Source organism: Pristiophorus japonicus, unplaced genomic scaffold (assembly GCF_044704955.1).
Source record: "Pristiophorus japonicus isolate sPriJap1 unplaced genomic scaffold, sPriJap1.hap1 HAP1_SCAFFOLD_275, whole genome shotgun sequence".
Taxonomy (NCBI): Eukaryota; Metazoa; Chordata; class Chondrichthyes; family Pristiophoridae; genus Pristiophorus; species Pristiophorus japonicus.
The window spans coordinates 202639-223829 of record NW_027252505.1 but is presented as its reverse complement, the minus strand read 5'-3'; the positions used below and the strand labels follow the sequence as shown (position 1 = coordinate 223829).

The 21191-nt window shown below is 49.2% G+C and overlaps 1 protein-coding gene across 2 annotated transcripts in view; it reads right to left on the bottom strand.

Moving 5' to 3' along the window:
* LOC139247611 (uncharacterized) overlaps positions 1 to 21191 on the bottom strand; it is a 72444-nt gene that overhangs the window by 48952 nt on the left and 2301 nt on the right. For both annotated transcript variants that reach the window (XM_070871682.1, XM_070871683.1), the window contains exons 2-3: positions 14452 to 14561; positions 2155 to 2496 (exon numbers count right to left, since the gene is read on the bottom strand). In XM_070871682.1, the coding sequence (XP_070727783.1) occupies positions 2155 to 2496; positions 14452 to 14539 (430 nt within the window). In that variant the 5' untranslated portion in view covers positions 14540 to 14561. The remainder of the gene's footprint in view (positions 1 to 2154; positions 2497 to 14451; positions 14562 to 21191) is intronic.

The following is a 21191-nucleotide window of genomic DNA, read 5'->3' as shown; positions in this document are numbered from 1 at the left end:
GTTTTAGCGGCAGATAGGCTGGAGTAGGGGAAGAGTCGGGCGGTGTTGCAGAAGTGGAAGGGATACTCTATCTGTAACTGATATATAGCCACCATACAACCACAGGGGGCAGATGGATGTTTGATATTAACAATCAATTTAGTGGTTGGAGATCAATGGCTCATTCTATGTTTCCGAAACCCCTTAGTGACCCCTCGGGGCCATAAAAGTAGCAGCGAGCGACGGCCATGGGCAGTGTGGAGACCCCGACCTGCGAGGGAACATCAGCGGCAGGTCGGGCCATAAAAGGAGCAGTGAGCGACGGCCATGGGCAGTGTGGAGACCCCGATCTGCGAGGGAACATCAGCGGCAGGTCGGGCCATAAAAGGAGCAGTGAGCGACGGCCATGGACAGTGTGGAGACCCCGACCTGCGAGGGAACATCAGCGGCAGGTCGGGCCATAAAAGTAGCAGCAAGCGATGGCCATGGGCAGTGTGGCTGCATACCACGGCAAGGTACTGCGCGAGCTGGTGCAGGAGGGCGACGGCAACCAAGAGTGAAGTCATCAAGGTCCAGGTCAGTGATTGGAGTGTGGGCAGATACAGCAGGAGCAGCGAGGTCAGGGCGAAGGAGCTGTGAGAGACTGTGGAGGGAGGTGATCGGGGCCCAGGGGAGGCATGAGTTCAGGGCCAGGGGCCCAGGGGCAGCACGGTCCAGCCCACACTGCGATATGTGAGCGCACTAGGCCCGTGCAGCAGAGCAGGTCTCCAGTTGTCTTGGGTAATCCTTGCCACTGGACCAAGACCTAGCTCTGTCAAGTCCGTGTGGTGGCTGGTGTGCAACGGTCACCCCACGTTAAAAAATCCACGCACTGACATCTTCCACCCTTCAACATGGAGTTCGGGATCGGGAATATTAGGTCCTTCATTGAAACACCTGTGAACTCGTCCTTTTTTTGGCGTTTCGAGGACCGCCTATGATGATGATATCCGATGTATTCCTATGTAATGGTCCAGGGACAGTACTGTCACGATCATATTTTGTCCATGATGATATTTCAGGATAGGATGATATTTTGTGTCAAGTTCATTTGACGGTGACCTTCGCCTCATTTAGATGTTCCACCCATCAATCAACCAGGATGTGAAGCTGTTCAGCAACATCTTTTGTTGGCACCATTTAAAGATTTTGATTTATTTACACTAAAGATTTTAAATATTATTGAATTGACACAATATACCTATTTTTCTCTGTCATGTTCCTTCCCGCTTTCCTGAAGGCGTTAACTCTTTGGCAGAGCACAAGTTCCACAGACACCCCACATCCTCTGGGACCTGAACCAAGTGCCACATCTAACGGGTTCAGTGGGCACCAATCAGGAGCAGTGATACTGGCCCATCGTATACCTGTCCCACAGTGCTGAGGCCTATTACTACAGTGACCTATTGGTTGGCAGACAGGAAGCAGAGAGTCAGGATAAACGGGTCTTTTTCAGAATGGCAGGCAGTGACTAGTGGAGTGCCTCAGGGCTCAGTGCTGGGACCCCAGCTCTTTACAATATACATCAATGAATTGGATGAAAGAATTGAGTGTAATATCTCCAAGTTTGCAGATGACACTAAGCTGGGTAGCTGGGAGGACGCTACGAGGCTGCAGGGTGACTTGGACAGGTTAGGTGAGTGGAATTCCCTGCCGCAGAGAGTTGTTGATGCCAGTTCATTGGATATATTCAAGAGGGAGTTAGATATGACGCTTACGGCTAAAGGGATCAAGGCATATGGAGAGAAATCAGGAAAGGGGTACTGAGGTGAATGATCAGCCATGATCTTGAATGGTGGTGCAGGCTCGAAGGGTCAAATGGCCTATTCCTGCACCTATTTTCTATGTTTCTATGTTTCTATCTTACAGAGAGTGCGTCAGTGTACAGACCATAATACTCTCTGTGGGCTAGATTCCTCCGTTTGCTATTTCTGGTGAAATTATCAACACATTTTTACTCATGTTGACCATTTCAGGAGAAACAACGAACAAAATCTTTCCCCTGTTTAATGAGAGCTGCTCTCTGCACTGGGTGATATCAATCTCACGTGGTCCTGGCAATCTCTCATCGTTACATGTGAAATTATTTACCGAGAATCGTTTTGTTGACCCTTTTCTGCTCTTTGTCCCACTCACCTTTGATCCCAAATAGTTCGTACAGTTTCAGGGTTTTATTACTCGGCTGTGTTTGAGTTAAGATGAATGATCCCGCAAGTTTAAATGTGGGATTGTAAATTCTCAGATTGATGGTATCAGAATCCTGCCGTGCTTTTCTGTACAAGTCCTGATCTCCAGTCTGATCATTCCATTGTGCGTCCCACCAGCCCGAACTCCTCTTGTGAAAAGTAACCAGCCGCCGCATTACTTGCCCTGAGTGTGCTTTCCATTCCCAGACAACAGGGCCATCCCCAGGATTGTCTGGTCCTTTTAATCGAATGTCAGCTCCCTCATCCAAAAAATAAATATGATTGGTGTTTCCTGTTGGAAAGAGAAACAATGTCAGCACTTTGATATCAAATCACAATTCCTTAATCCAATGTTAGTAATTATTTATGTAGTTCATTTATTTACAGTCATATTTGTATATTTAACTGATCATGTTACCTTCACTGCAGTCACTATTACAGAGAAAAACAGAACAATTCCATTATACATTCAGTGTATCCATTACTAGAGTGATAAAACATACAGCATTACTACAATTATCAACATAAAAAGAGAGGAAATAGTTCATTCCAGGTTACAGGATATAAAGGCTCCAAATATCTTTAAAAAAATGTATTCATGGGATGTGATCGTCACTGCCAAACCCGACATTTATTGTCCATCGCTAACTGCCCCTTGAGAAGGTGGTGGTGAGCCACCTTCTTGAACCGCTGCAGTCCGTGTGGTGAAGGTGCTCCCACAGTGCTGTTCGGGAGGGAGTTCCAGGATTGTGATCCAGCGACGATGAATGAACGGCCGATATATTTCAAGTCAGGATGGTGTGTGACTCGGAGGGGAACGTGGAGGTGGTGGTGTTCCCATGTGCCTCCTGCACTTGTCTATCGAGGTGGTAGAGGTCGCGGGTTTGCGAGTTGCTGCCGAAGAAGCCTTGAGAGTAGTCTGATCGGGCTGTAATTGGCCAGATTGGATTTGTCCTCCATTTGTGGACAGGACTTACCTGGGCAGTTTCCCACATTGTCAGGTCGATGCCAGTGTGGTAGCTGTACTGGAACAGCTTGGCGAGAGACGTGGCTAGTTCTGGAGCACAAGTCTTCAGCACAACAGTCAGGATGTTGTTGGGACCTTTAGCCTTTGCTGTATCCAGTGCGCTCAGCCCTTTCTTGGTATCACGTGGAGTGAATCGACTTGGCTGAAGTCTGGCTTCTGTGATGGTGGGGACCTCAGGTAGAGGCCAAGATGGATCACCCTCTCGGCACTTCTGGCTGAAGATGGTTGTAAACGCTTCAGCCTTGTCTTTTGCACTCACGTGCTGGGTTCCGCCATCGTTGAGGATGGGGATATTCATGGAGACTCCTCCTCCAGTTGTTACATTCATGACTGGATGTGGCAGAACTGCAGAGCTTTGATCTGATCCGTTGATTGTGGGATCACTTAGCTCTGTCTATAGCATGCTGCTTCTGCTGTGTAGCATGTATGTAGTCTTGTGTTGCAGATTCTCCAGGTTGGCACCTCATTTTCAAGTATGCCTGGTGCTGCTCCTGGCATGCTGTTTCTACACTCCTCATTGAACCAGGGTTGGTCTCCTGGCTCGATGGTAATGGTAGAGTGAGGGATATGTCGGGCCATGAGGTTACAGATTGTGGTAGAATACAATTCTGCTGCTGCTGATGGCCCACAGGACCTCAGGGATGACCAGATTTGATCTTCTAGATCTGTTCTGAATCTATCCCATTGAGTACGGTGGTAGTTCCACACAACACGATGGAGGGTGTCCTCAGTGTGAAGATGGGACTTTGTCTCCACAATGACTGTGTGGTGGTTACTGCTACCAATGCTGTCATGGACAGATGTATCTATGACAGGTAGATTGGTGAGGATGAGGTCAAGTAGGTTGCTCTCTCGTGTTGGTTCTCTCATCACCTGCCGCAGGCCCAGTCTGGGAGCTATGTCCTTCAGGACTCGGCCAGTTCGGTCAGTAGTGATGCTACCGAGCCGCTCCTGGTGATGGACATTGAAGTCCCCCACCCAGAGTACATTCTGTGCCCTTGCTACCCTCAGTGCTTCTACCAAGTGGTGTTGAACATGGAGGAGAACTGATTCATCAGCTGAGGGAGGGCGGTAGGTGGGAATCAGCAGGAGGTTTCCGTGTCCATGTTTGACCTGAAGCCATGAGACCTCATGGGGTCCGGAGTCAATGTTGAGGACTCCCAGGGCCACTCCCTCCGCACTGTATACCACTGAGCCACCACCTCGGGTGGGTCTGTCCTGCCGGTGGGATGGTGATGGAGGAGTCTGGGACATTGGTTGAAAGGTATGATTGTGTGAGGCTGTTGCTTGACTGGTCAGTGGGACAGCTCTCGCAATTTTACCACAAGTCCCCAGACATTGGTGAGGAGGACTTTGCCGGGTGGGCTGGGCTGGGTGGGCCGTTATCGTGTCCGAAGCCAGTGTCAAGGTCGATGTCGGATGGTCCGTCCGGTTTTATTCTTATTATTGTTTTTCGTAGCGGTTTGTTACAACTGAGTGGCTTGCTATGTGATTGCAGAGGGCAGTTAAGGGTCAACCACATCTGAGGCCTTGCAGAGAGCAAGGGGAGAGGCGTTGAAGTGTGTCAGCACACTGTGTGGAGCATTCACATAGAGCTTCCTTCAGTTCCCCAATAGTGCTCCGGGTCCCACCCCCAAAGGAAGTGCAGCGCGTGAGATTGTGTTCCACTTCCTGTGTGGGGCAATTCCGGGCGCTCAAAGTCCCGGCCCCAGAAACTTACTGCCCCAATCAGGGCACAGGGCAAGCTTTCCCCCAAAGTAGTGTTAGATCATTGTGGCCAGTGATTATTCCTTTTCTCTGTACTTCAGCAATTGTAAAAATGTTTTTTTGAATTAATTCTTGAGATATGAGCATCACTGCCAAGGTCACCCTTTAGTGGCCCTCCCTAATTGCCCGTGAGAAGCTGATGGTAAGTCGCCTTCCTGAACCGCAGAGGGCAGTTCAAAGTCAATCACATTGCTGTGGGTCTGGAGTCACATGTAGGCCAGACCAGGTAGGGCATTAGTGAACCAGATGGGGATTATAACAATCAGATAGTTTCATGGTCACCATTACTGATAATAGCTTTTCATTCCAGATTTTAACTCACTGAATATTTTATTCCCCAGTTGCCGTGGTGGGATTTGAACTCTGGCCTCTGGATCATTAGTCCAGGCCTCTAGATTACTGGCCCAGTAACATAACCACTATGAACATAAGAACATAAGAAATAGGAGCAGGAGTAGGCCATACGGCCCCTCGAGCCTGCTCCGCCATTCAATAAAATCATGGCTGATCCGATCATGGACTCAGCTCCACTTCCCCGCCCACTCCCCATAACCCCTTATTCCCTTATCGGTTAAGAAACTGTCTATCTCTGTCTTAAATTTATTCAATGTCCCAGCTTCCACAGCTCTCTGAGGCAGCGAATTCCACAGATTTACAACCCTCTGAGAGAAGAAATTTCTCCTCATCTCAGTTTTAAATGGATGGCCCCTTATTCTAAGATCATGCCCCCTAGTTCTAGTCTCCCCCATCAGTGGAAACATCCTCTCTGCATCCACCTTGTCAAGCCACCTCATCATCTTATATGTTTTGATAAGATCACCTCTCATTCTTCTGAATTCCAATGAGTAGAGGCCCAACCTACTCAACCTTTCCTCATAAGTCAACCCCCTCATCACCGGAATCAACCTAGTGAACCTTCTCTGAACTGCCTCCAAAGCAAGCATATTCTTTCGTAAAAATATGGAAACCAAAACTGCACGCAGTATTCCAGGTGTGGCCTCCTCACCAATACCCTGTATAACTGTACCAAGACTTCCCTGCTTTTATATTCCACCCCCTTTGCAATAAAGGCCAAGATACCATTGGCCTTCCTGATCACTTGCTGTACCTACCTACTATCCTTTTGTGTTTCATGCACCAGTACCCCCATGTTACTGTTACAACTCCTGGTCAACTGTGGCTGTGACAGTGACAAATGTACTTTAGGTTAATGTATTCCGATACTTCCAGGTGGCCTCTGTGACAATGGTCACATCATTCAGTCAATAGTCCATCACTACCAATCACAGAACTGCACTTTCTCCTTTGATTCATGAGGTGCCTTCGCTCTAAGCACAGCAGTAAACAAATATTATTGGATACTCAAGGGTAACAGTACAATCCCCATTGTAACCATTTTTAAATTTACTTGTTCATAAATGAACTTAGCTGAAGTGATAAATTCCAAGTATCTGTGACTCTAGATTAAATAGCAATTCACATCACAGTTACCAAAAATAAAAGTGTTCGATGCTCAATGTATACACAGTGAAGTTTAAACACAGAGGTCGAGGAATTGGCCTCCTGAGCACCTCCGTTGTTACCTCTGGGGGGCGATACTGGTCCCTAAACATTTACTGACCATCTGCAGCGAGAAGATCAACTCAACAGTTGTTTATCGCACTGGAGGGAGGTACACAGTGGTGTTCCCCAGGGTCGGTACACAGTGGTGTTCCCCAGGAATGGTACACAGTGGTGTTCCCCAGGAATGGTACACAGTGGTGTTCCCCAGTGTCGGTACACAGTGGTGTTCCACAGGGTCGGTACATAGTGGTGTTCCCCAGGGTCGGTATACAGTGGTGTTCCCCAGGATTGGTACACAGTGTAGTTCCCCAGGAATGGTACACAGTGGTGTTCCCCAGGGTCGGTACACAGTGGTGTTCCCCAGAGTCGGTACACAGTGGTGTACCCCAGGGTCAGTACACAGTGGTGTTCCCCAGGGTCGGTACACAGTGGTGTTCCCCAGGGTCGGTACACAGTGGTGTTCCCCAGGAACGGTACACAGTGTTGTTCCCCAGGGTCGGTACACAGTGGTGTTCCCCAGGGTCGGTACACAGTGGTGTTCCCCAGGGTCGGTACACAGTGGTGTTCCCCAGGGTCGGTACACAGTGGTGTACCCCAGGGTCGGTACACAGTGGTGTTCCCCAGGGTCGGTATACAGTGGTGTTCCCCAGGGTCGGTACACAGTGGTGTTCCCCAGGGTCGGTACACAGTGGTGTTCCCCAGGGTCGGTACAGAGTGGTGTTCCCCAGGATCGGTACACAGTGGTGTTCCCCAGGGTCGATACACAGTGGTGTTCCCCAGGGTCGGTACAGAGTGGTGTTCCCCAGGGTCGGTACAGAGTGGTGCTACCCAGGGTCGGTACACAGTGGTGTTCCCCAGGGTCAGTACACAGTGGTGTACCCCAGGGTCGGTACACAGTGGTGTACCCCAGGGTCGGTACACAGTGGTGTTCCCCAGGGTCGGTACACAGTGGTGTTCCCCAGGGTCGGTACACAGTGGTGTTCCCCAGAGTCGGTACACAGTGGTGTTCCCCAGGGTCGGTACACAGTGGTGTTCCCCAGGGTCGGTACACAGTAGTGTTCCCCAGGGTCGGTACACAGTGGTGTTCCCCAGGATCGGTACACAGTGGTGTTCCCCAGGGTCGGTACACAGTGGTGTTCCCCAGAGTCGGTACAGAGTGGTGCTACCCAGGGTCGGTACACAGTGGTGTTCCCCAGGGTCGGTATTGGGACCGCTGCTTTCTGCAAGGTCTCTGCTCCACGGCTCCACTCAGTGACCCCCCCCTACCCCCCCGGCCCAGTGTGCACCCCCCACCAGATCAGTGCCCCCCCGTGCCCCCCCCGGCCCAGTGTGCCCCCCTGTGCCCAGTGTGCCCCCCAGGCCAGTGACCCCTCCCCCTGCCCGCTGCCCATCGCGCTCCAGGAAGGAAGTGGAACCTTACTGCCCACTGGGCAAACGGAAAATGTTGTAAAAGTTTGAAATGATTTGCGTTTGGAACTAATTTTTTAAACTTTTAAAAGTTAACAGCCCACACGGGGTGCTCCCCAATTTCAGCCCCGATGATTCTCTGATTCTAAAGGAGCAGGGACATGAAAATTATGGGTCTCAATTTTCCCCAGTGATTTGTGCCATTTTTTTGACCTAAATTTTAAAGTCCAAGTTTCCCCAAAGATTGTGTGCCAGCGTAACTCAGTTAGTTACGGTTTGTTTGAGACATAGTAACCTGATGTCTGCGTCATTTTTACACAATTATGCAAGTTTGGCCAACTTCCATTTCTCCGAGGACAGCGAATGTGACCACTCCTAAAAAACCTTCTGGTCACTTACAAAAAACCAGCGCACGTCAAAAAATCAACGCAGAAAAACACCGTTGTGTTTCGGTGAAGTTTTGGAGGGAGTCACGAACACATAAATACACATCATCGGGCTTCATTTTTCCAACTGAAGATACAGAGAATGGAGCTTTCGTGCAATTCTTTAAGTTTGGATAATTTTTAAAGTGCCACGCCCCCACCGGACATCTCCAAACCGGGCTCGAGGGTCGGAGCGTCAACCGGCAGAATCAGTCCCTCGCCCGCACACAGGGGCTCGGGGCTCGGCTCGAAAAGCCCAGCGGGGTGGGCTGGGGGGTGGCGGGGGGTGTGGAATCTGAACTGAAGGGATGAGAACCCTTACACTATGTCACTCTGCATCAAATAAATCCAGCGGGGGGAGGTTCCCGATCTATGCAAACCCATTGCACATGCTCAGACCTGGGTGTGGTCCATACTGGGACATTGACCTTGGGGAGCGAGACAACAAAGAAACTTGTCCTGCCTGTCGTTTTGAGCTTCTTGCAAAGATACAATTTAATCATGGGGGCAATAGTGACAATGTCATACTACGTGCAAGCCTTCTGCATGATGGTGCTGCGGAGGAGACAATTGATTAGACACCATCGTGTGAGGAACCTCAGAACATGTAGGATGATGGGCAGGAGGCCTTACTCACCTCGGGTATATTGAGACAGGTGTTAGTACCTGCACCTGAGTGATGCAGACTGTGTCAGAAGGCTGCATTTCCACAAAAAAGTTGTAACTGAGATCTGTGAGTTAGTGAAAGCAGACCTGCAACCTAGAAGCGTCAGGAGGACTGCTTTGTCAGTTGAAGTGAAGCTTCCAGCTGCACTTTCATTCTATGCATCTGGATTGTTTCCAGCTACAACTGGGGATGTGTGCACCATTTCTCAACATGCAACACATGTCTGCATTCGGCAGGTGACTGCTGCAGTATATGCCCGGAGGAATGACTACATGTCCACCCAGGCAATGCGTGAAAGGGCTGTGGGCTTCTCCAGGATTGCTGGCTTCCCAAGGGTACAAGGCGGCATTGATTGTACCCACATCGCCTTGCGTGCATCTTGGGAGTAATGTGAGTTGTACAGGAACAGAAAAGGCTTCCACTCCATTAATGTGCAACTCATGTGTGACGACATGAATCGCATCATGTCAGTTGATGCAAGATACCCTGGGAGCACCCATGATGCATTCATCCTATGCAAGAGCGCTATATCTACCATGTTTCAGCAGCAGCCAGAAGGGCAGAGCTGACTACTGGGAGACAAAGGGTACGGCCTGCCACCTGGCTCATGATGCCCTTGTGTATAACCCGGACGGAAGCTGACCGGGAATACAACATGCCGCACATTGCGACGCACAGCATAATAGAGAGGACCATTGGCATCTTGAAACAGTGTTTCCGATGCCTGGACCATTCTGGAGGCTACTTGCTATACTCCCCTGAGATTATCGGTCAGTTCACTGTTGTGTGCTGCATGCTGCATAACTTAGTCATGAGGCAGCAGCAGCTGGTAGTGAAGACCCACCTGAGGTGAGAGTGGCTGATGATGATGAGGAAGCTGCAGATGAGGAGGAGGAGGAGGAGGAGGAGGAGGAGGAGGAGGAGGAGGAGGAGGAGGAGGAGGAGGAGGAGGAGGAAGCCATGCAACTACCTGAACCCAGAGTACGATGGCGGAGGAGAGCGGGCCTTCGTGCCCCTTTAACGATTGCTCGAGCCTTGCACCAGCAGCTCATCCATGAACACTTTGCTGCCGAGGGCTCAGCAGCAACTATTCCGTAATGTGAATTGTGTTAATGGAACAAATCATGGCAATGATTCTTGTTTACTTCAAAATCTTGTGTTAGTAATGGAACAAATAATGGCAATGATTCAGTTATAATTTAAAATATATTTTATTCAAAAGTTTAACAAACATTTGTTTGTACTTACCTTTAATAAAAATATTCTTGGATCAAACTTTAAAGTTTTCAGTTAAGATCACTTTCAAACTTTAACAATGCTTGCAAATCTAAGATCACTTCAAACTCTAAGATCATTAAAAACTTAAAGATCATTTGGAAACTTTTAAACTTGTAAATTTATATAACTTACAAAAATGTTTAATTTGAGAACAGTGACAACAGTAACAGCAATAATAAAAAGAACAGCAGCAGCAAAGAAAGGCAGCACCCATCTCTCCTCCACCTTATTCTCAGACCGCCCGCTGCACTTGGTGTTGGTGACACGCATCGTTTCTTGGGTTGGTACCAAGCTTATTCTTTCGAACATCTCGGATATTGCACACTTCTTGATGGGGGGGTCGGGGGGGTGGGGAGGGGCGGTAATGTAGAAGGCCCGACTTGGGTCCCTTCAGTGGCTGGTCTGGGGATTGGAGTGGGAGTGGCAACTGATTCTGTCAATGGGCGCAGGGTCTGAGCGCGTTCCCCTATTGCAGCAGCTAACTCCGACATTCCCTCCCTCATGTGCCCCGACTGCGTCTCACCTACCTGCAACATTCCCTCCCTCATGTGCCCCGACTGCGTCTCACCTACCTGCAACATTCCCTCCCTCATGTTCACTAACAGTGTTTCAACTACCTGCAACATTCCCTCCCTCATGTTCACTAACAGTGTGTCACCTACCTGTGACATTCCCTCCCTCATGTTCACTAACAGTGTGTCACCTACCTGTGACATTCCCTCCCTCATGTTCACTAACAGTGTGTCACCTACCTGTGACATTCCTCCCTCATGTTCACGAACAGTGTGTCACCTACCTGTGACATTCCCTCCCTCATGTTCACTAACAGTGTGTCAACTACCTGTGACATTCCTCCCTCATGTTCACTAACAGTGTGTCACCTACCTGCAACATTCCCTCCCTCATGTTCACTAACAGTGTGTCAACTACCTGTGACATTCCTCCCTCATGTTCACTAACAGTGTGTCAACTACCTGTGACATTCCTCCCTCATGTTCACTAACAGTGTGTCACCTACCTGCAACATTGCCTCCCTCATGTTCACTAACAGTGTGTCAACTACCTGTGACATTCCCTCCCTCATGTTCACTAACAGTGTGTCAACTACCTGTGACATTCCTCCCTCATGTTCACTAACAGTGTGTCACCTACCTGTGACATTCCCTCCCTCATGTTCACTAACAGTGTGTCACCTACCTGTGACATTCCCTCCCTCATGTTCACTAACAGTGTGTCACCTACCTGCAACATTCCCTCCCTCATGTTCACTAACAGTGTGTCAACTACCTGTGACATTCCCTCCCTCATGTTCACTAACAGTGTGTCAACTACCTGTGACATTCCCTCCCTCATGTTCACTAACAGTGTGTCACCTACCTGTGACATTCCCTCCCTCATGTTCACTAACAGTGTGTCAACTACCTGTGACATTCCCTCCCTCATGTTCACTAACAGTGTGTCACCTACCTGTGACATTCCTCCCTCATGTTCACTAACAGTGTGTCACCTACCTGTGACATTCCCTCCCTCATGTTCACTAACAGTGTGTCACCTACCTGTGACATTCCCTCCCTCATGTTCACTAACAGTGTGTCACCTACCTGTGACATTCCCTCCCTCATGTTCACTAACAGTGTGTCACCTACCTGCAACATTCCCTCCCTCATGTTCACTAACAGTGTGTCACCTACCTGCAACATTCCCTCCCTCATGTTCACTAACAGTGTGTCACCTACCTGCAACATTCCCTCCCTCATGTTCACTAACAGTGTGTCAACTACCTGTGACATTCCCTCCCTCATGTTCACTAACAGTGTGTCAACTACCTGTGACATTCCCTCCCTCATGTTCACTAACAGTGTGTCACCTACCTGTGACATTCCCTCCCTCATGTTCACTAACAGTGTGTCAACTACCTGTGACATTCCCTCCCTCATGTTCACTAACAGTGTGTCAACTACCTGCAACATTCCCTCCCTCATGTTCACTAACAGTGTGTCACCTACCTGTGACATTCCCTCCCTCATGTTCACCGACAATGTATCAGCCACCTGCAAAACTCCCTCCTCATGTTCCCGCAGTGTTTCCATTTCTACTGAGAGTGTTGTTACTTCTCCCGACAGTCCTGATACCTCATCACCCACCCCACTATTGGTGTCCAGGAGTGATCGTGTAAGGTCAATGCTCTCCGCACTCATTGTCATCATCTGAACCACATCTGTTAGATCCTGCACCTGAGGAGAGCGCTGTCGAGCTCTCCTTCCCCTCCTCACCCTGGGTGTGGCTCACTACATCCCACTGGGACCCGCAGCCTCGGACAGTGGGGCCCTGGGTGTGGCTCACTACATCCCACTGGGACCCACAGCCTCGGACAGTGGGACCCTGGGTGTGGCTCACTACATCCCACTGGGACCCACAGCCTCGGACAGTGGGGCCCTGGGTGTGGCTCACTACATCCCACTGGGACCCACAGCCTCGGACAGTGGGACCCTGGGTGTGGCTCACTACATCCCACTGGGACCCACAGCCTCGGACAGTGGGGCCCTGGGTGTGGCTCACTACATCCCACTGGGACCCACAGCCTCGGACAGTGGGACCCTGGGTGTGGCTCACTACATCCCACTGGGACCCACAGCCTCGGACAGTGGGGCCCTGGGTGTGGCTCACTACATCCCACTGGGACCCACAGCCTCAGACAGTGGGGCCCTGGGTGTGGCTCACTACATCCCACTGGGACCCACAGCCTCGGACTGTGGGAACCCATGGAATGTCCCAGCAACACTCGTACCACTCAGGAAAAGGGTTGGCACCTCAATGGGGGACACCTGCACCTCCTCCAGAGTGAGTACAACCCCTCCCCCTCACCCTCATGCTCTTGGTCGGGAAGGTGGGATTGTCTCGTCCGCGTCTCAATCTTCTGCATCGTCAAGGTTGGCCTCAAGTTTTGCAAAATATAACAGAACACACAAATGGTTAGCAGCAGAGGAGGGGCCAGGGTGGGTGGTAGGAGGAGGCTCACACAGTGCAGGCAGCAGGCTGATTTGAAGGACCACGATGAATGATAGCACATTGCATCAACTGAAGTGTAGCTGATGGAGACATCCCCATGAACCGAAGCGTGGCTAGCCCGCGCGGTACTTAACATTTAGCAAAGGCAGACTGTGGAATTTGCAGGACTTACCCTCTCCCTCGAGTGTGGGCCCAGCTTGTGTCGTGGTGATTGCTTTTCTCCAGGCAGGACCATCAAAGCAGTGAGCCTCTCTTCCAAGGGTGTCAGTGGGTGCAGGTTTACCAGGCTCCTCCTGTTCGAGTTCTTTCCCTTTTGTTGTGTGCCAGCTTCCTCTGCAAAGATGAAAACATAACTTTTGAGGGAGGGTGTCTTTCTGCTGGGTGGGACATGCAGCTGGTCACATTTACAATTGCAATTCCATTGAATAAATGAAAATATTCCTTACACTGACTACTTGACCAAGGTCCTGCCACTTCTCTCTGCACCGACCTCCAGACCTCGGGGTGGTCAGCATTGCACCGTAATCTTCTGCAAGTTGGTTCCAGCGTTTCTTCATTTCTTTTGGTGAAACTTTTATGTGACCTCTGCTGGTGTCCAGCTCGTGCCATCTGGCCTCAATCACAGTAACTAGTGCGTCCACTTCACCCTGTAAGGAATTCTAGGTCCTTGTGCCGCGTTAAATCTTGTATTGCAGCTCGGATTTTTCCAATGAGAATTAAAGTTCTCACACCCAACTGGTCCTTTACAAATGGCCGAAAGCAGACCGAGAGCTGTCCTGTACATGCGCGCCCATAGCAATCACGTCAAAAACATCCATTTTTTTCACGCATGCGCAGAAGGGGGGCATTGTTTTTTCGGTGCAGACATTAGGCTCCACCCCCTGAAGATACAGGGCAGGCTGCGTGGCCCCAATTTCAAACAATAGAACGGGGAAACTTGCTACTTATTTTTTTGGAGTTGAGGCGTAACTCTGGCAATACGCAAAAAAACAGCATTGTGGAAATTTGAGGCCATAGACCTTACGTACTTCCTGAATACCCGCTGAATGAATTCATTAAACAGTGATACAGTAAAACTGTGATTGGTGGAAATAAGACACTTACTGTGTGTGAGAACAGACGGAAGGAGAAACACACAGAAACTGAACATCAAACCAGCTGGCATTTTGCTGCAGACAAATCGTTGACTCATTTCACAGGTTCACTCTCTTTCCCTGTAAGAAATACACACATAGATACAGATATATATTGTACCAGAAAACCACCAGACGTAAAACTGAGGCACATTTCTTCAATATGTTTAACACTTCGGACTGTGAAGAAAAATAAAACAGATAAAACAGCTTACCAAATGATTTCCTCACGCATGGGAACACCATCGCCTCCAAGTTCCCCTCCAAGTCACATGTCACCCTGTCTATATTCTTGAACTCCCTCCCTAAGGGCATTGTAGGAATATCTTTGCCACACGGACTGCAGTGGTTCAAGAAGGCGGCCCATCACCAGCTTCTCAAGGGCAACTAGAGATGGGCAAAAATGCCAGCCGTACCAGCGATGCCCATATCCCGAGAAAAATTATAAATAAAATATATTTGAAAGACCTTTACCAGGCCGTTATGCACCCCGGCAAAAAGGTATTACAGGATACCATCTCACAAACTGATGTAAAAACATAAACTACTGGTCGGGATTGGGGTTAAAAGAACTAGTTAGCAAAAGGAAAGTCCTGGTGTGACTATCACTAACACTGAGCCAAATCAGAGTTAACTTAGTTCCATCACACCTGACCACCGCTACATTTTGCACCTCAGTTGTGTGATCTATTTGGCAGCCTTCCCTCAGGTTGGTGCTCTCTGTAGTGACCAATGAAACTCTTTGTAAATGAGGTTGTATCAAATCAGCAGCCTGGATTTGGAAGCTATCTTGAGGCTGAGACTCATAGGCCTGGAAACTCGATGGGGCAGCGCCCATTTTTTGGGCACAAGCTGGATCCCTAATCTTCCAATATGGTGGGCAGCGATGTCATAGGGTTGAGATGATTGGCTTGAAATTGTCACAACCATCGTCGTCGCTCATTCCCACTGATACCAGTTTTACAGGGGCTCCTTACTGCCTCACTTGGTTAAATGCTGTCTTGATTTCAAGCACAGTATATAAGTACCAGTTCTTTCTCTCTAATGCGTGTGTGCATGCACATACACGTGTGTGCGTGTGTGGAACTGGGTTGGAGTGAAGCTGAAGAGACACCATTCCTTGTACAAGATCTCCCACTTTGTGCTTATTCTCTCAGCAGCATTTCTTGTTCTCTACATCTCAGGCAGAATCTATACAAGTAACTGATTCGCTCCAGGATTCGGTTCTCTCTGATGGATACAAAGATAATTGCTCACTATATTCTTCAATGGCGTCACTCCTTTCTATAGGGACATTGAAGATTACATCAGAGGAAGTTGTCCCGTTGTGTCTGTGCCAACACTTTGCTCGAACAATCCAAAAACTAATCCCACTGCCCCACTCACTCTCACAGCCCTAAATCTTACCCCGCTTCAAATATTTATCCAATTTTCCCTTAAAGATGCACAAACGTATCTGTGAGAGTGTTCCACTGAGCCACGGCTGACACCTTATATACAGAGTCTTGTGTCTGAAAGTTAGGTGAAACTAATCATTTTTATATTTCGTGTTACAAATAAAACGTAGAATACCAACTCCGAAACACGAGCTAAAATGTTTTCTTATGAATCTTTGAAATGTCGGACAATAGTGAAATAGTGGTGGGCTTGTTTAATTGGTCCTGACTTTGGTCATGTGAGAGACCCAAAGCAGTAGATAGTTATCTTAGTGTCACTGTTTCGCATTAACCACATTTACATCCTTCACTGAACTGTCAAGGCCCAGGTAACTGTAAATGGGAAGCAATCCTTCCGTTTAAATATTTCCAAACAGAATTCTTGAAAGGCAGTAGGGGTTAAATTGAATAACCCCTGAGAACGTGATAGAGCGTTCTCATCTCTATCAATCAGGACTCAACCCAAACATTCATGTGTTTCACCTCACCCTCACACACTTAGCACTTTTGCAATCCTCCAACCAACATCTCACAGCTTGCACACACAGGCAGCTATTCAACCATGTCAGTCACATCACCCGGACAGATTGCACAATACTCACTGACACACTTCCATCTTTCTCGGTGGAGAAGGTAATGCAGAACCGGATGAAGCAGGGACTAACCGGAGAGGGTGAGGCGTGCCTGCATGTTGGAACCTCTATGGAGATACGATGCTGGCCATTTTGGGAAGGGCCATTGTTGAGGCCGTGGCCACCAGCGGGGCTGAGACCATTGAAGATAAGGGTATCCACATTCCTAATCCTCCTTCTCTCATCCCACCTCTGTCCCATCCCACAATCTCTTCTGACTGAGAAGCTGCAGATGGTGTAAACAAGCACTTCTTACTTTCTCCTCGCCCCTCACCACAACCCTTCACGTGTCACTTTTCATTTGAAATAGCCAGGAACTACAAGCTGCCCAGACAGTGGAGGCAGAGCAGGAAGACACACCGTCACTGGGTTTCACAGTCGCAGCCACCAGCTCACATACTGACATTGTGTGTAATTGCGAGAGGAAAGAGGTGGGATCTGCACACGGTGAGACACTGGGCACAAGTGCGCTGCAGCCAGGGCAGGGGGAAATGACAGCTCAGGTAGCAGCTCGCCGCAGGTTGAGGCCACGCACTAGTTCTGATACAGAGGACTCAGCTAATGACTTCGATGGGCCAGGCTACACCAGAGGCTGCTGGGTGGACACACCGGAAAGCCTGCCAGAAGCCTACCTTCAATGTTAAGGAGCATGGACAACTCAGGCACTAACTTGGCACAGGGCTTTGTGCAGAGCTTGGAGCCCATCATTTCCAACATGGAACGGGTGGCTACCTCCAGCAGCACACCTGTGGAACCAACCAGGACGCAGCGTCTGATGGCCAATGTCCCAGCTTCCATTGCAACACAAGCAGCACCCACCCAAAGTCTGAGTGTTGCAGAGGAAGCTCAGACTGTTGTCAGGCAATCTCAGCTTGTGGTCATTGGATCCTCAGACTGTTGTCAGGCAATCTCAGCTTGTGGTCATTGGATCCTCAGACTGTTGTCAGGCAATCTCAGCTTGTGGTCATTGGATCCTCAGACTGTTGTCAGGTAATCTCAGCTTGTGGTCATTGGATCCTCAGACTGTTGTCAGGCAATCTCAGCTTGTGGTCATTGGATCCTCAGACTGTTGTCAGGCAATCTCAGCTTGTGGTCATTGGATCCTCAGACTGTTGTCAGGTAATCTCAGCTTGTGGTGATTGGATCCTCAGACTGTTGTCAGGTAATCTCAGCTTGTGGTCATTGGAGGCTCAGACTGTTGTCAGGCAATCTCAGCTTGTGGTCATTGGAGGCTCAGACTGTTGTCAGGCAATCTCAGCTTGTGGTCATTGGATCCTCAGACTGTTGTCAGGCAATCTCAGCTTGTGGTCATTGGCAGCTCAGACTGTTGTCAGGCAATCTCAGCTTGTGATCATTGGATCCTCAGACTGTTGTCAGGTAATCTCAGCTTGTGGTCATTGGATCCTCAGACTGTTGTCAGGCAATCTCAGCTTGTGGTCATTGGATCCTCAGACTGTTGTCAGGTAATCTCAGCTTGTGGTCATTGGATCCTTACGCTGTTGTCAGGCAATCTCAGCTTGTGGTCATTGGAGGCTCAGACTGTTGTCAGGTAATCTCAGCTTGTGGTCATTGGATCCTCAGACTGTTGTCAGGTAATCTCAGCGTGTGGTCATTGGAAGCTCAGACGGTTGTCAGGCAATCTCAGCTTGTGGTCATTGGATCCTCAGACTGTTGTCAGGCAATCTCAGCTTGTGGTCATTGGATCCTCAGACTGTTGTCAGGCAATCTCAGCTTGTGGTCATTGGATCCTCAGACTGTTGTCAGGCAATCTCAGCTTGTGGTCATTGGAGGCTCAGACTGTTGTCAGGCAATCTCAGCTTGTGGTCATTGGATCCTCAGACTGTTGTCAGGCAATCTCAGCTTGTGGTCATTGGATCCTCAGACTGTTGTCAGGCAATCTCAGCTTGTGGTCATTGGCAGCTCAGACTGTTGTCAGGCAATCTCAGCTTGTGGTCATTGGATCCTCAGACTGTTGTCAGGTAATCTCAGCTTGTGGTCATTGGATCCTCAGACTGTTGTCAGGTAATCTCAGCTTGTGGTCATTGGATCCTCAGACTGTTGTCAGGCAATCTCAGCTTGTGGTCATTGGCAGCTCAGACTGTTGTCAGGCAATCTCAGCTTGTGGTCATTGGATCCTCAGACTGTTGTCAGGCAATCTCAGCTTGTGGTCATTGGATCCTCAGACTGTTGTCAGACAATCTCAGCTTGCGATCATTGGATCCTCAGACTGTTGTCAGGTAATCTCAGCTTGTGGTCATTTGATCCTCAGACTGTTGTCAGGCAATCTCAGCTTGTGATCATTGGATCCTCAGACTGTTGTCAGGTAATCTCAGCTTGTGGTCATTGGCAGCTCAGACTGTTGTCAGGCAATCTCAGCTTGTGGTCATTGGATCCTCAGACTGTTGTCAGGCAATCTCAGCTTATGGTCATTGGATCCTCAGACTGTTGTCAGGTAATCTCAGCGTGTGGTCATTGGATCCTCAGACTGTTGTCAGGTAATCTCAGCGTGTGGTCATTGGATCCTCAGACTGTTGTCAGGCAATCTCAGCTTGTGGTCATTGGATCCTCAGACTGTTGTCAGGCAATCTCAGCTTGTGGTCATTGGATCCTCAGACTGTTGTCAGGCAATCTCAGCTTGTGGTCATTGGATCCTCAGACTGTTGTCAGGTAATCTCAGCGTGTGGTCATTGGATCCTCAGACTGTTGTCAGGCAATCTCAGCTTGTGGTCATTGGATCCTCACGCTGTTGTCAGGCAATCTCAGCTTGTGTTCATTGGATCCTCAGACTGTTGTCAGGCAATCTCAGCTTGTGGTCATTGGATCCTCAGACTGCTGCCATTGTGGCCATAGATACCAATGTTCAAAGGACTTTCCAGGGCATCACAACACTCCAGGAGTTTGTTCATCAACAGACCTCCTCCCTGAAGGCTCTCTGTGGATATGGCCTCCTGCTGAGCACACTTACCCCCCTCCTCCTCCCTCCTCCTCCCTCTTCCAGCAGATGTACTGCTCTGCGTGGCCTCTGCTCACTCTCCCAGTCACGCTCAAAGCCAAGAGGAAACCCTACTAGGCCACTTATGCCTGGAAGCAACTGGTTTGTGCACAAGCCTTTACGTTACCAAAATGTAATTCAGCACCAGACAGACTGCTCCATGTGGAATATTGAAACTTTTAACCAGTATGGAAAACATCCAAACCATAGAATTTCAGCAACTTACAGAAGAAATAATCCACCAACTAACCCGCAAGTATTTTATGATACATTTAAATAGCGCTGGTGGTGGTGTCCCTCATACAGTTGAACGTGCTATCACTGAGTCCATCTATTTCCACCTCCGTAACATCGCCCAACTCCACCCCTACCTCAGCTCATCTACTGCTGAAGCCCTCATCCATGCCTTTGTTACCTCTAGACTTGACTATTTCAACACACTCCTGGCTGGCCTCCCACGTCCTGTGCTCCATAAATTCATCCAAAAGTCTGCTGCCGTGTCCTAACTCGCACCAAGTCTCGCTCACCTATCAGCCACTGTGCTGACCCGTGTCCTAACTCGCATCGAATCCGCTCACCTTTCACCCCCTGTGCTCGCTGACCCCTGTCCTAACTCGCACCAAGTCCCAATCACCCATCACCCCCTGTGCTCGCTGACCCATGTCCTACCTCGCACCAAGTCCCGCTCACCCATCACCCCCTGTGCTCGCTGCCTGTGACCTAACTCACACTAAGTCCCGCTCACCCATCACCCGCTGTGCTCACTGACCTGTGTCCTAACTCGCACCAAGTCCCACTCACCCATCACCCGGTGCTGACCCGTGTCCTAACTCAAACCAAGACCCATTCACCCATCACCCCATGTGCTCACTGACCTGTGTCCTAACTCGCACCAAGTCCCGTTCACCCATCACCCCCTGTGCTCACTGACCTGTGTCCTAACTCGCACCAAGTCCCGCTCACCCATCACACACTGTGCTGACCTGTGTCCTAACTCACACCGAATCCGCTCACCTTTCACCCCCTGTGCTCGCTGACCGGTGTCCTAACTCACACCAAGTCCCGTTCACCCATCACCCGCTGTGCTCACTGACCTGTGTCAGCATTGTAACCAATGTAACCCCACTTTTTCAAAAAAGGAGGGAGAGAGAAAACAGGGAATTATAGACCGGTCAGCCTGACCTCAGTAGTGGGTAAAATGATGGAATCAATTATTAAGGATGTCACAGCAGCGCATTTGGAAAGAGGTGACATGATAGGTCCAAGTCAGCATGGATTTGTGAAAGGGAAATCATGCTTGACAAATCTTCTGGAATTTTTTGAGGATGTTTCCAGTAGAGTGGACAAGGGAGAACCAGTTGATGTGGTGTATTTGGACTTTCAGAAGGCTTTCGACAAGGTCCCACACAAGAAATTAATGTGCAAAGTTAAAGCACATGGGATTGGGGGTAGTGTGCTGACATGGATTGCGAACTAGTTGTCAGACAGGAAGCAAAGAGTAGGAGTAAATGGGTACTTTTCAGAATGGCTGGCAGTGACTAGTGGGGTACCGCAAGGTTCTGTGCTGGGGCCCCAGCTGTTTACATTGTACATTAATGATTTAGATGAGGGGATTAAATGTAGTATCTCCAAATTAGGATGACACTAAGTT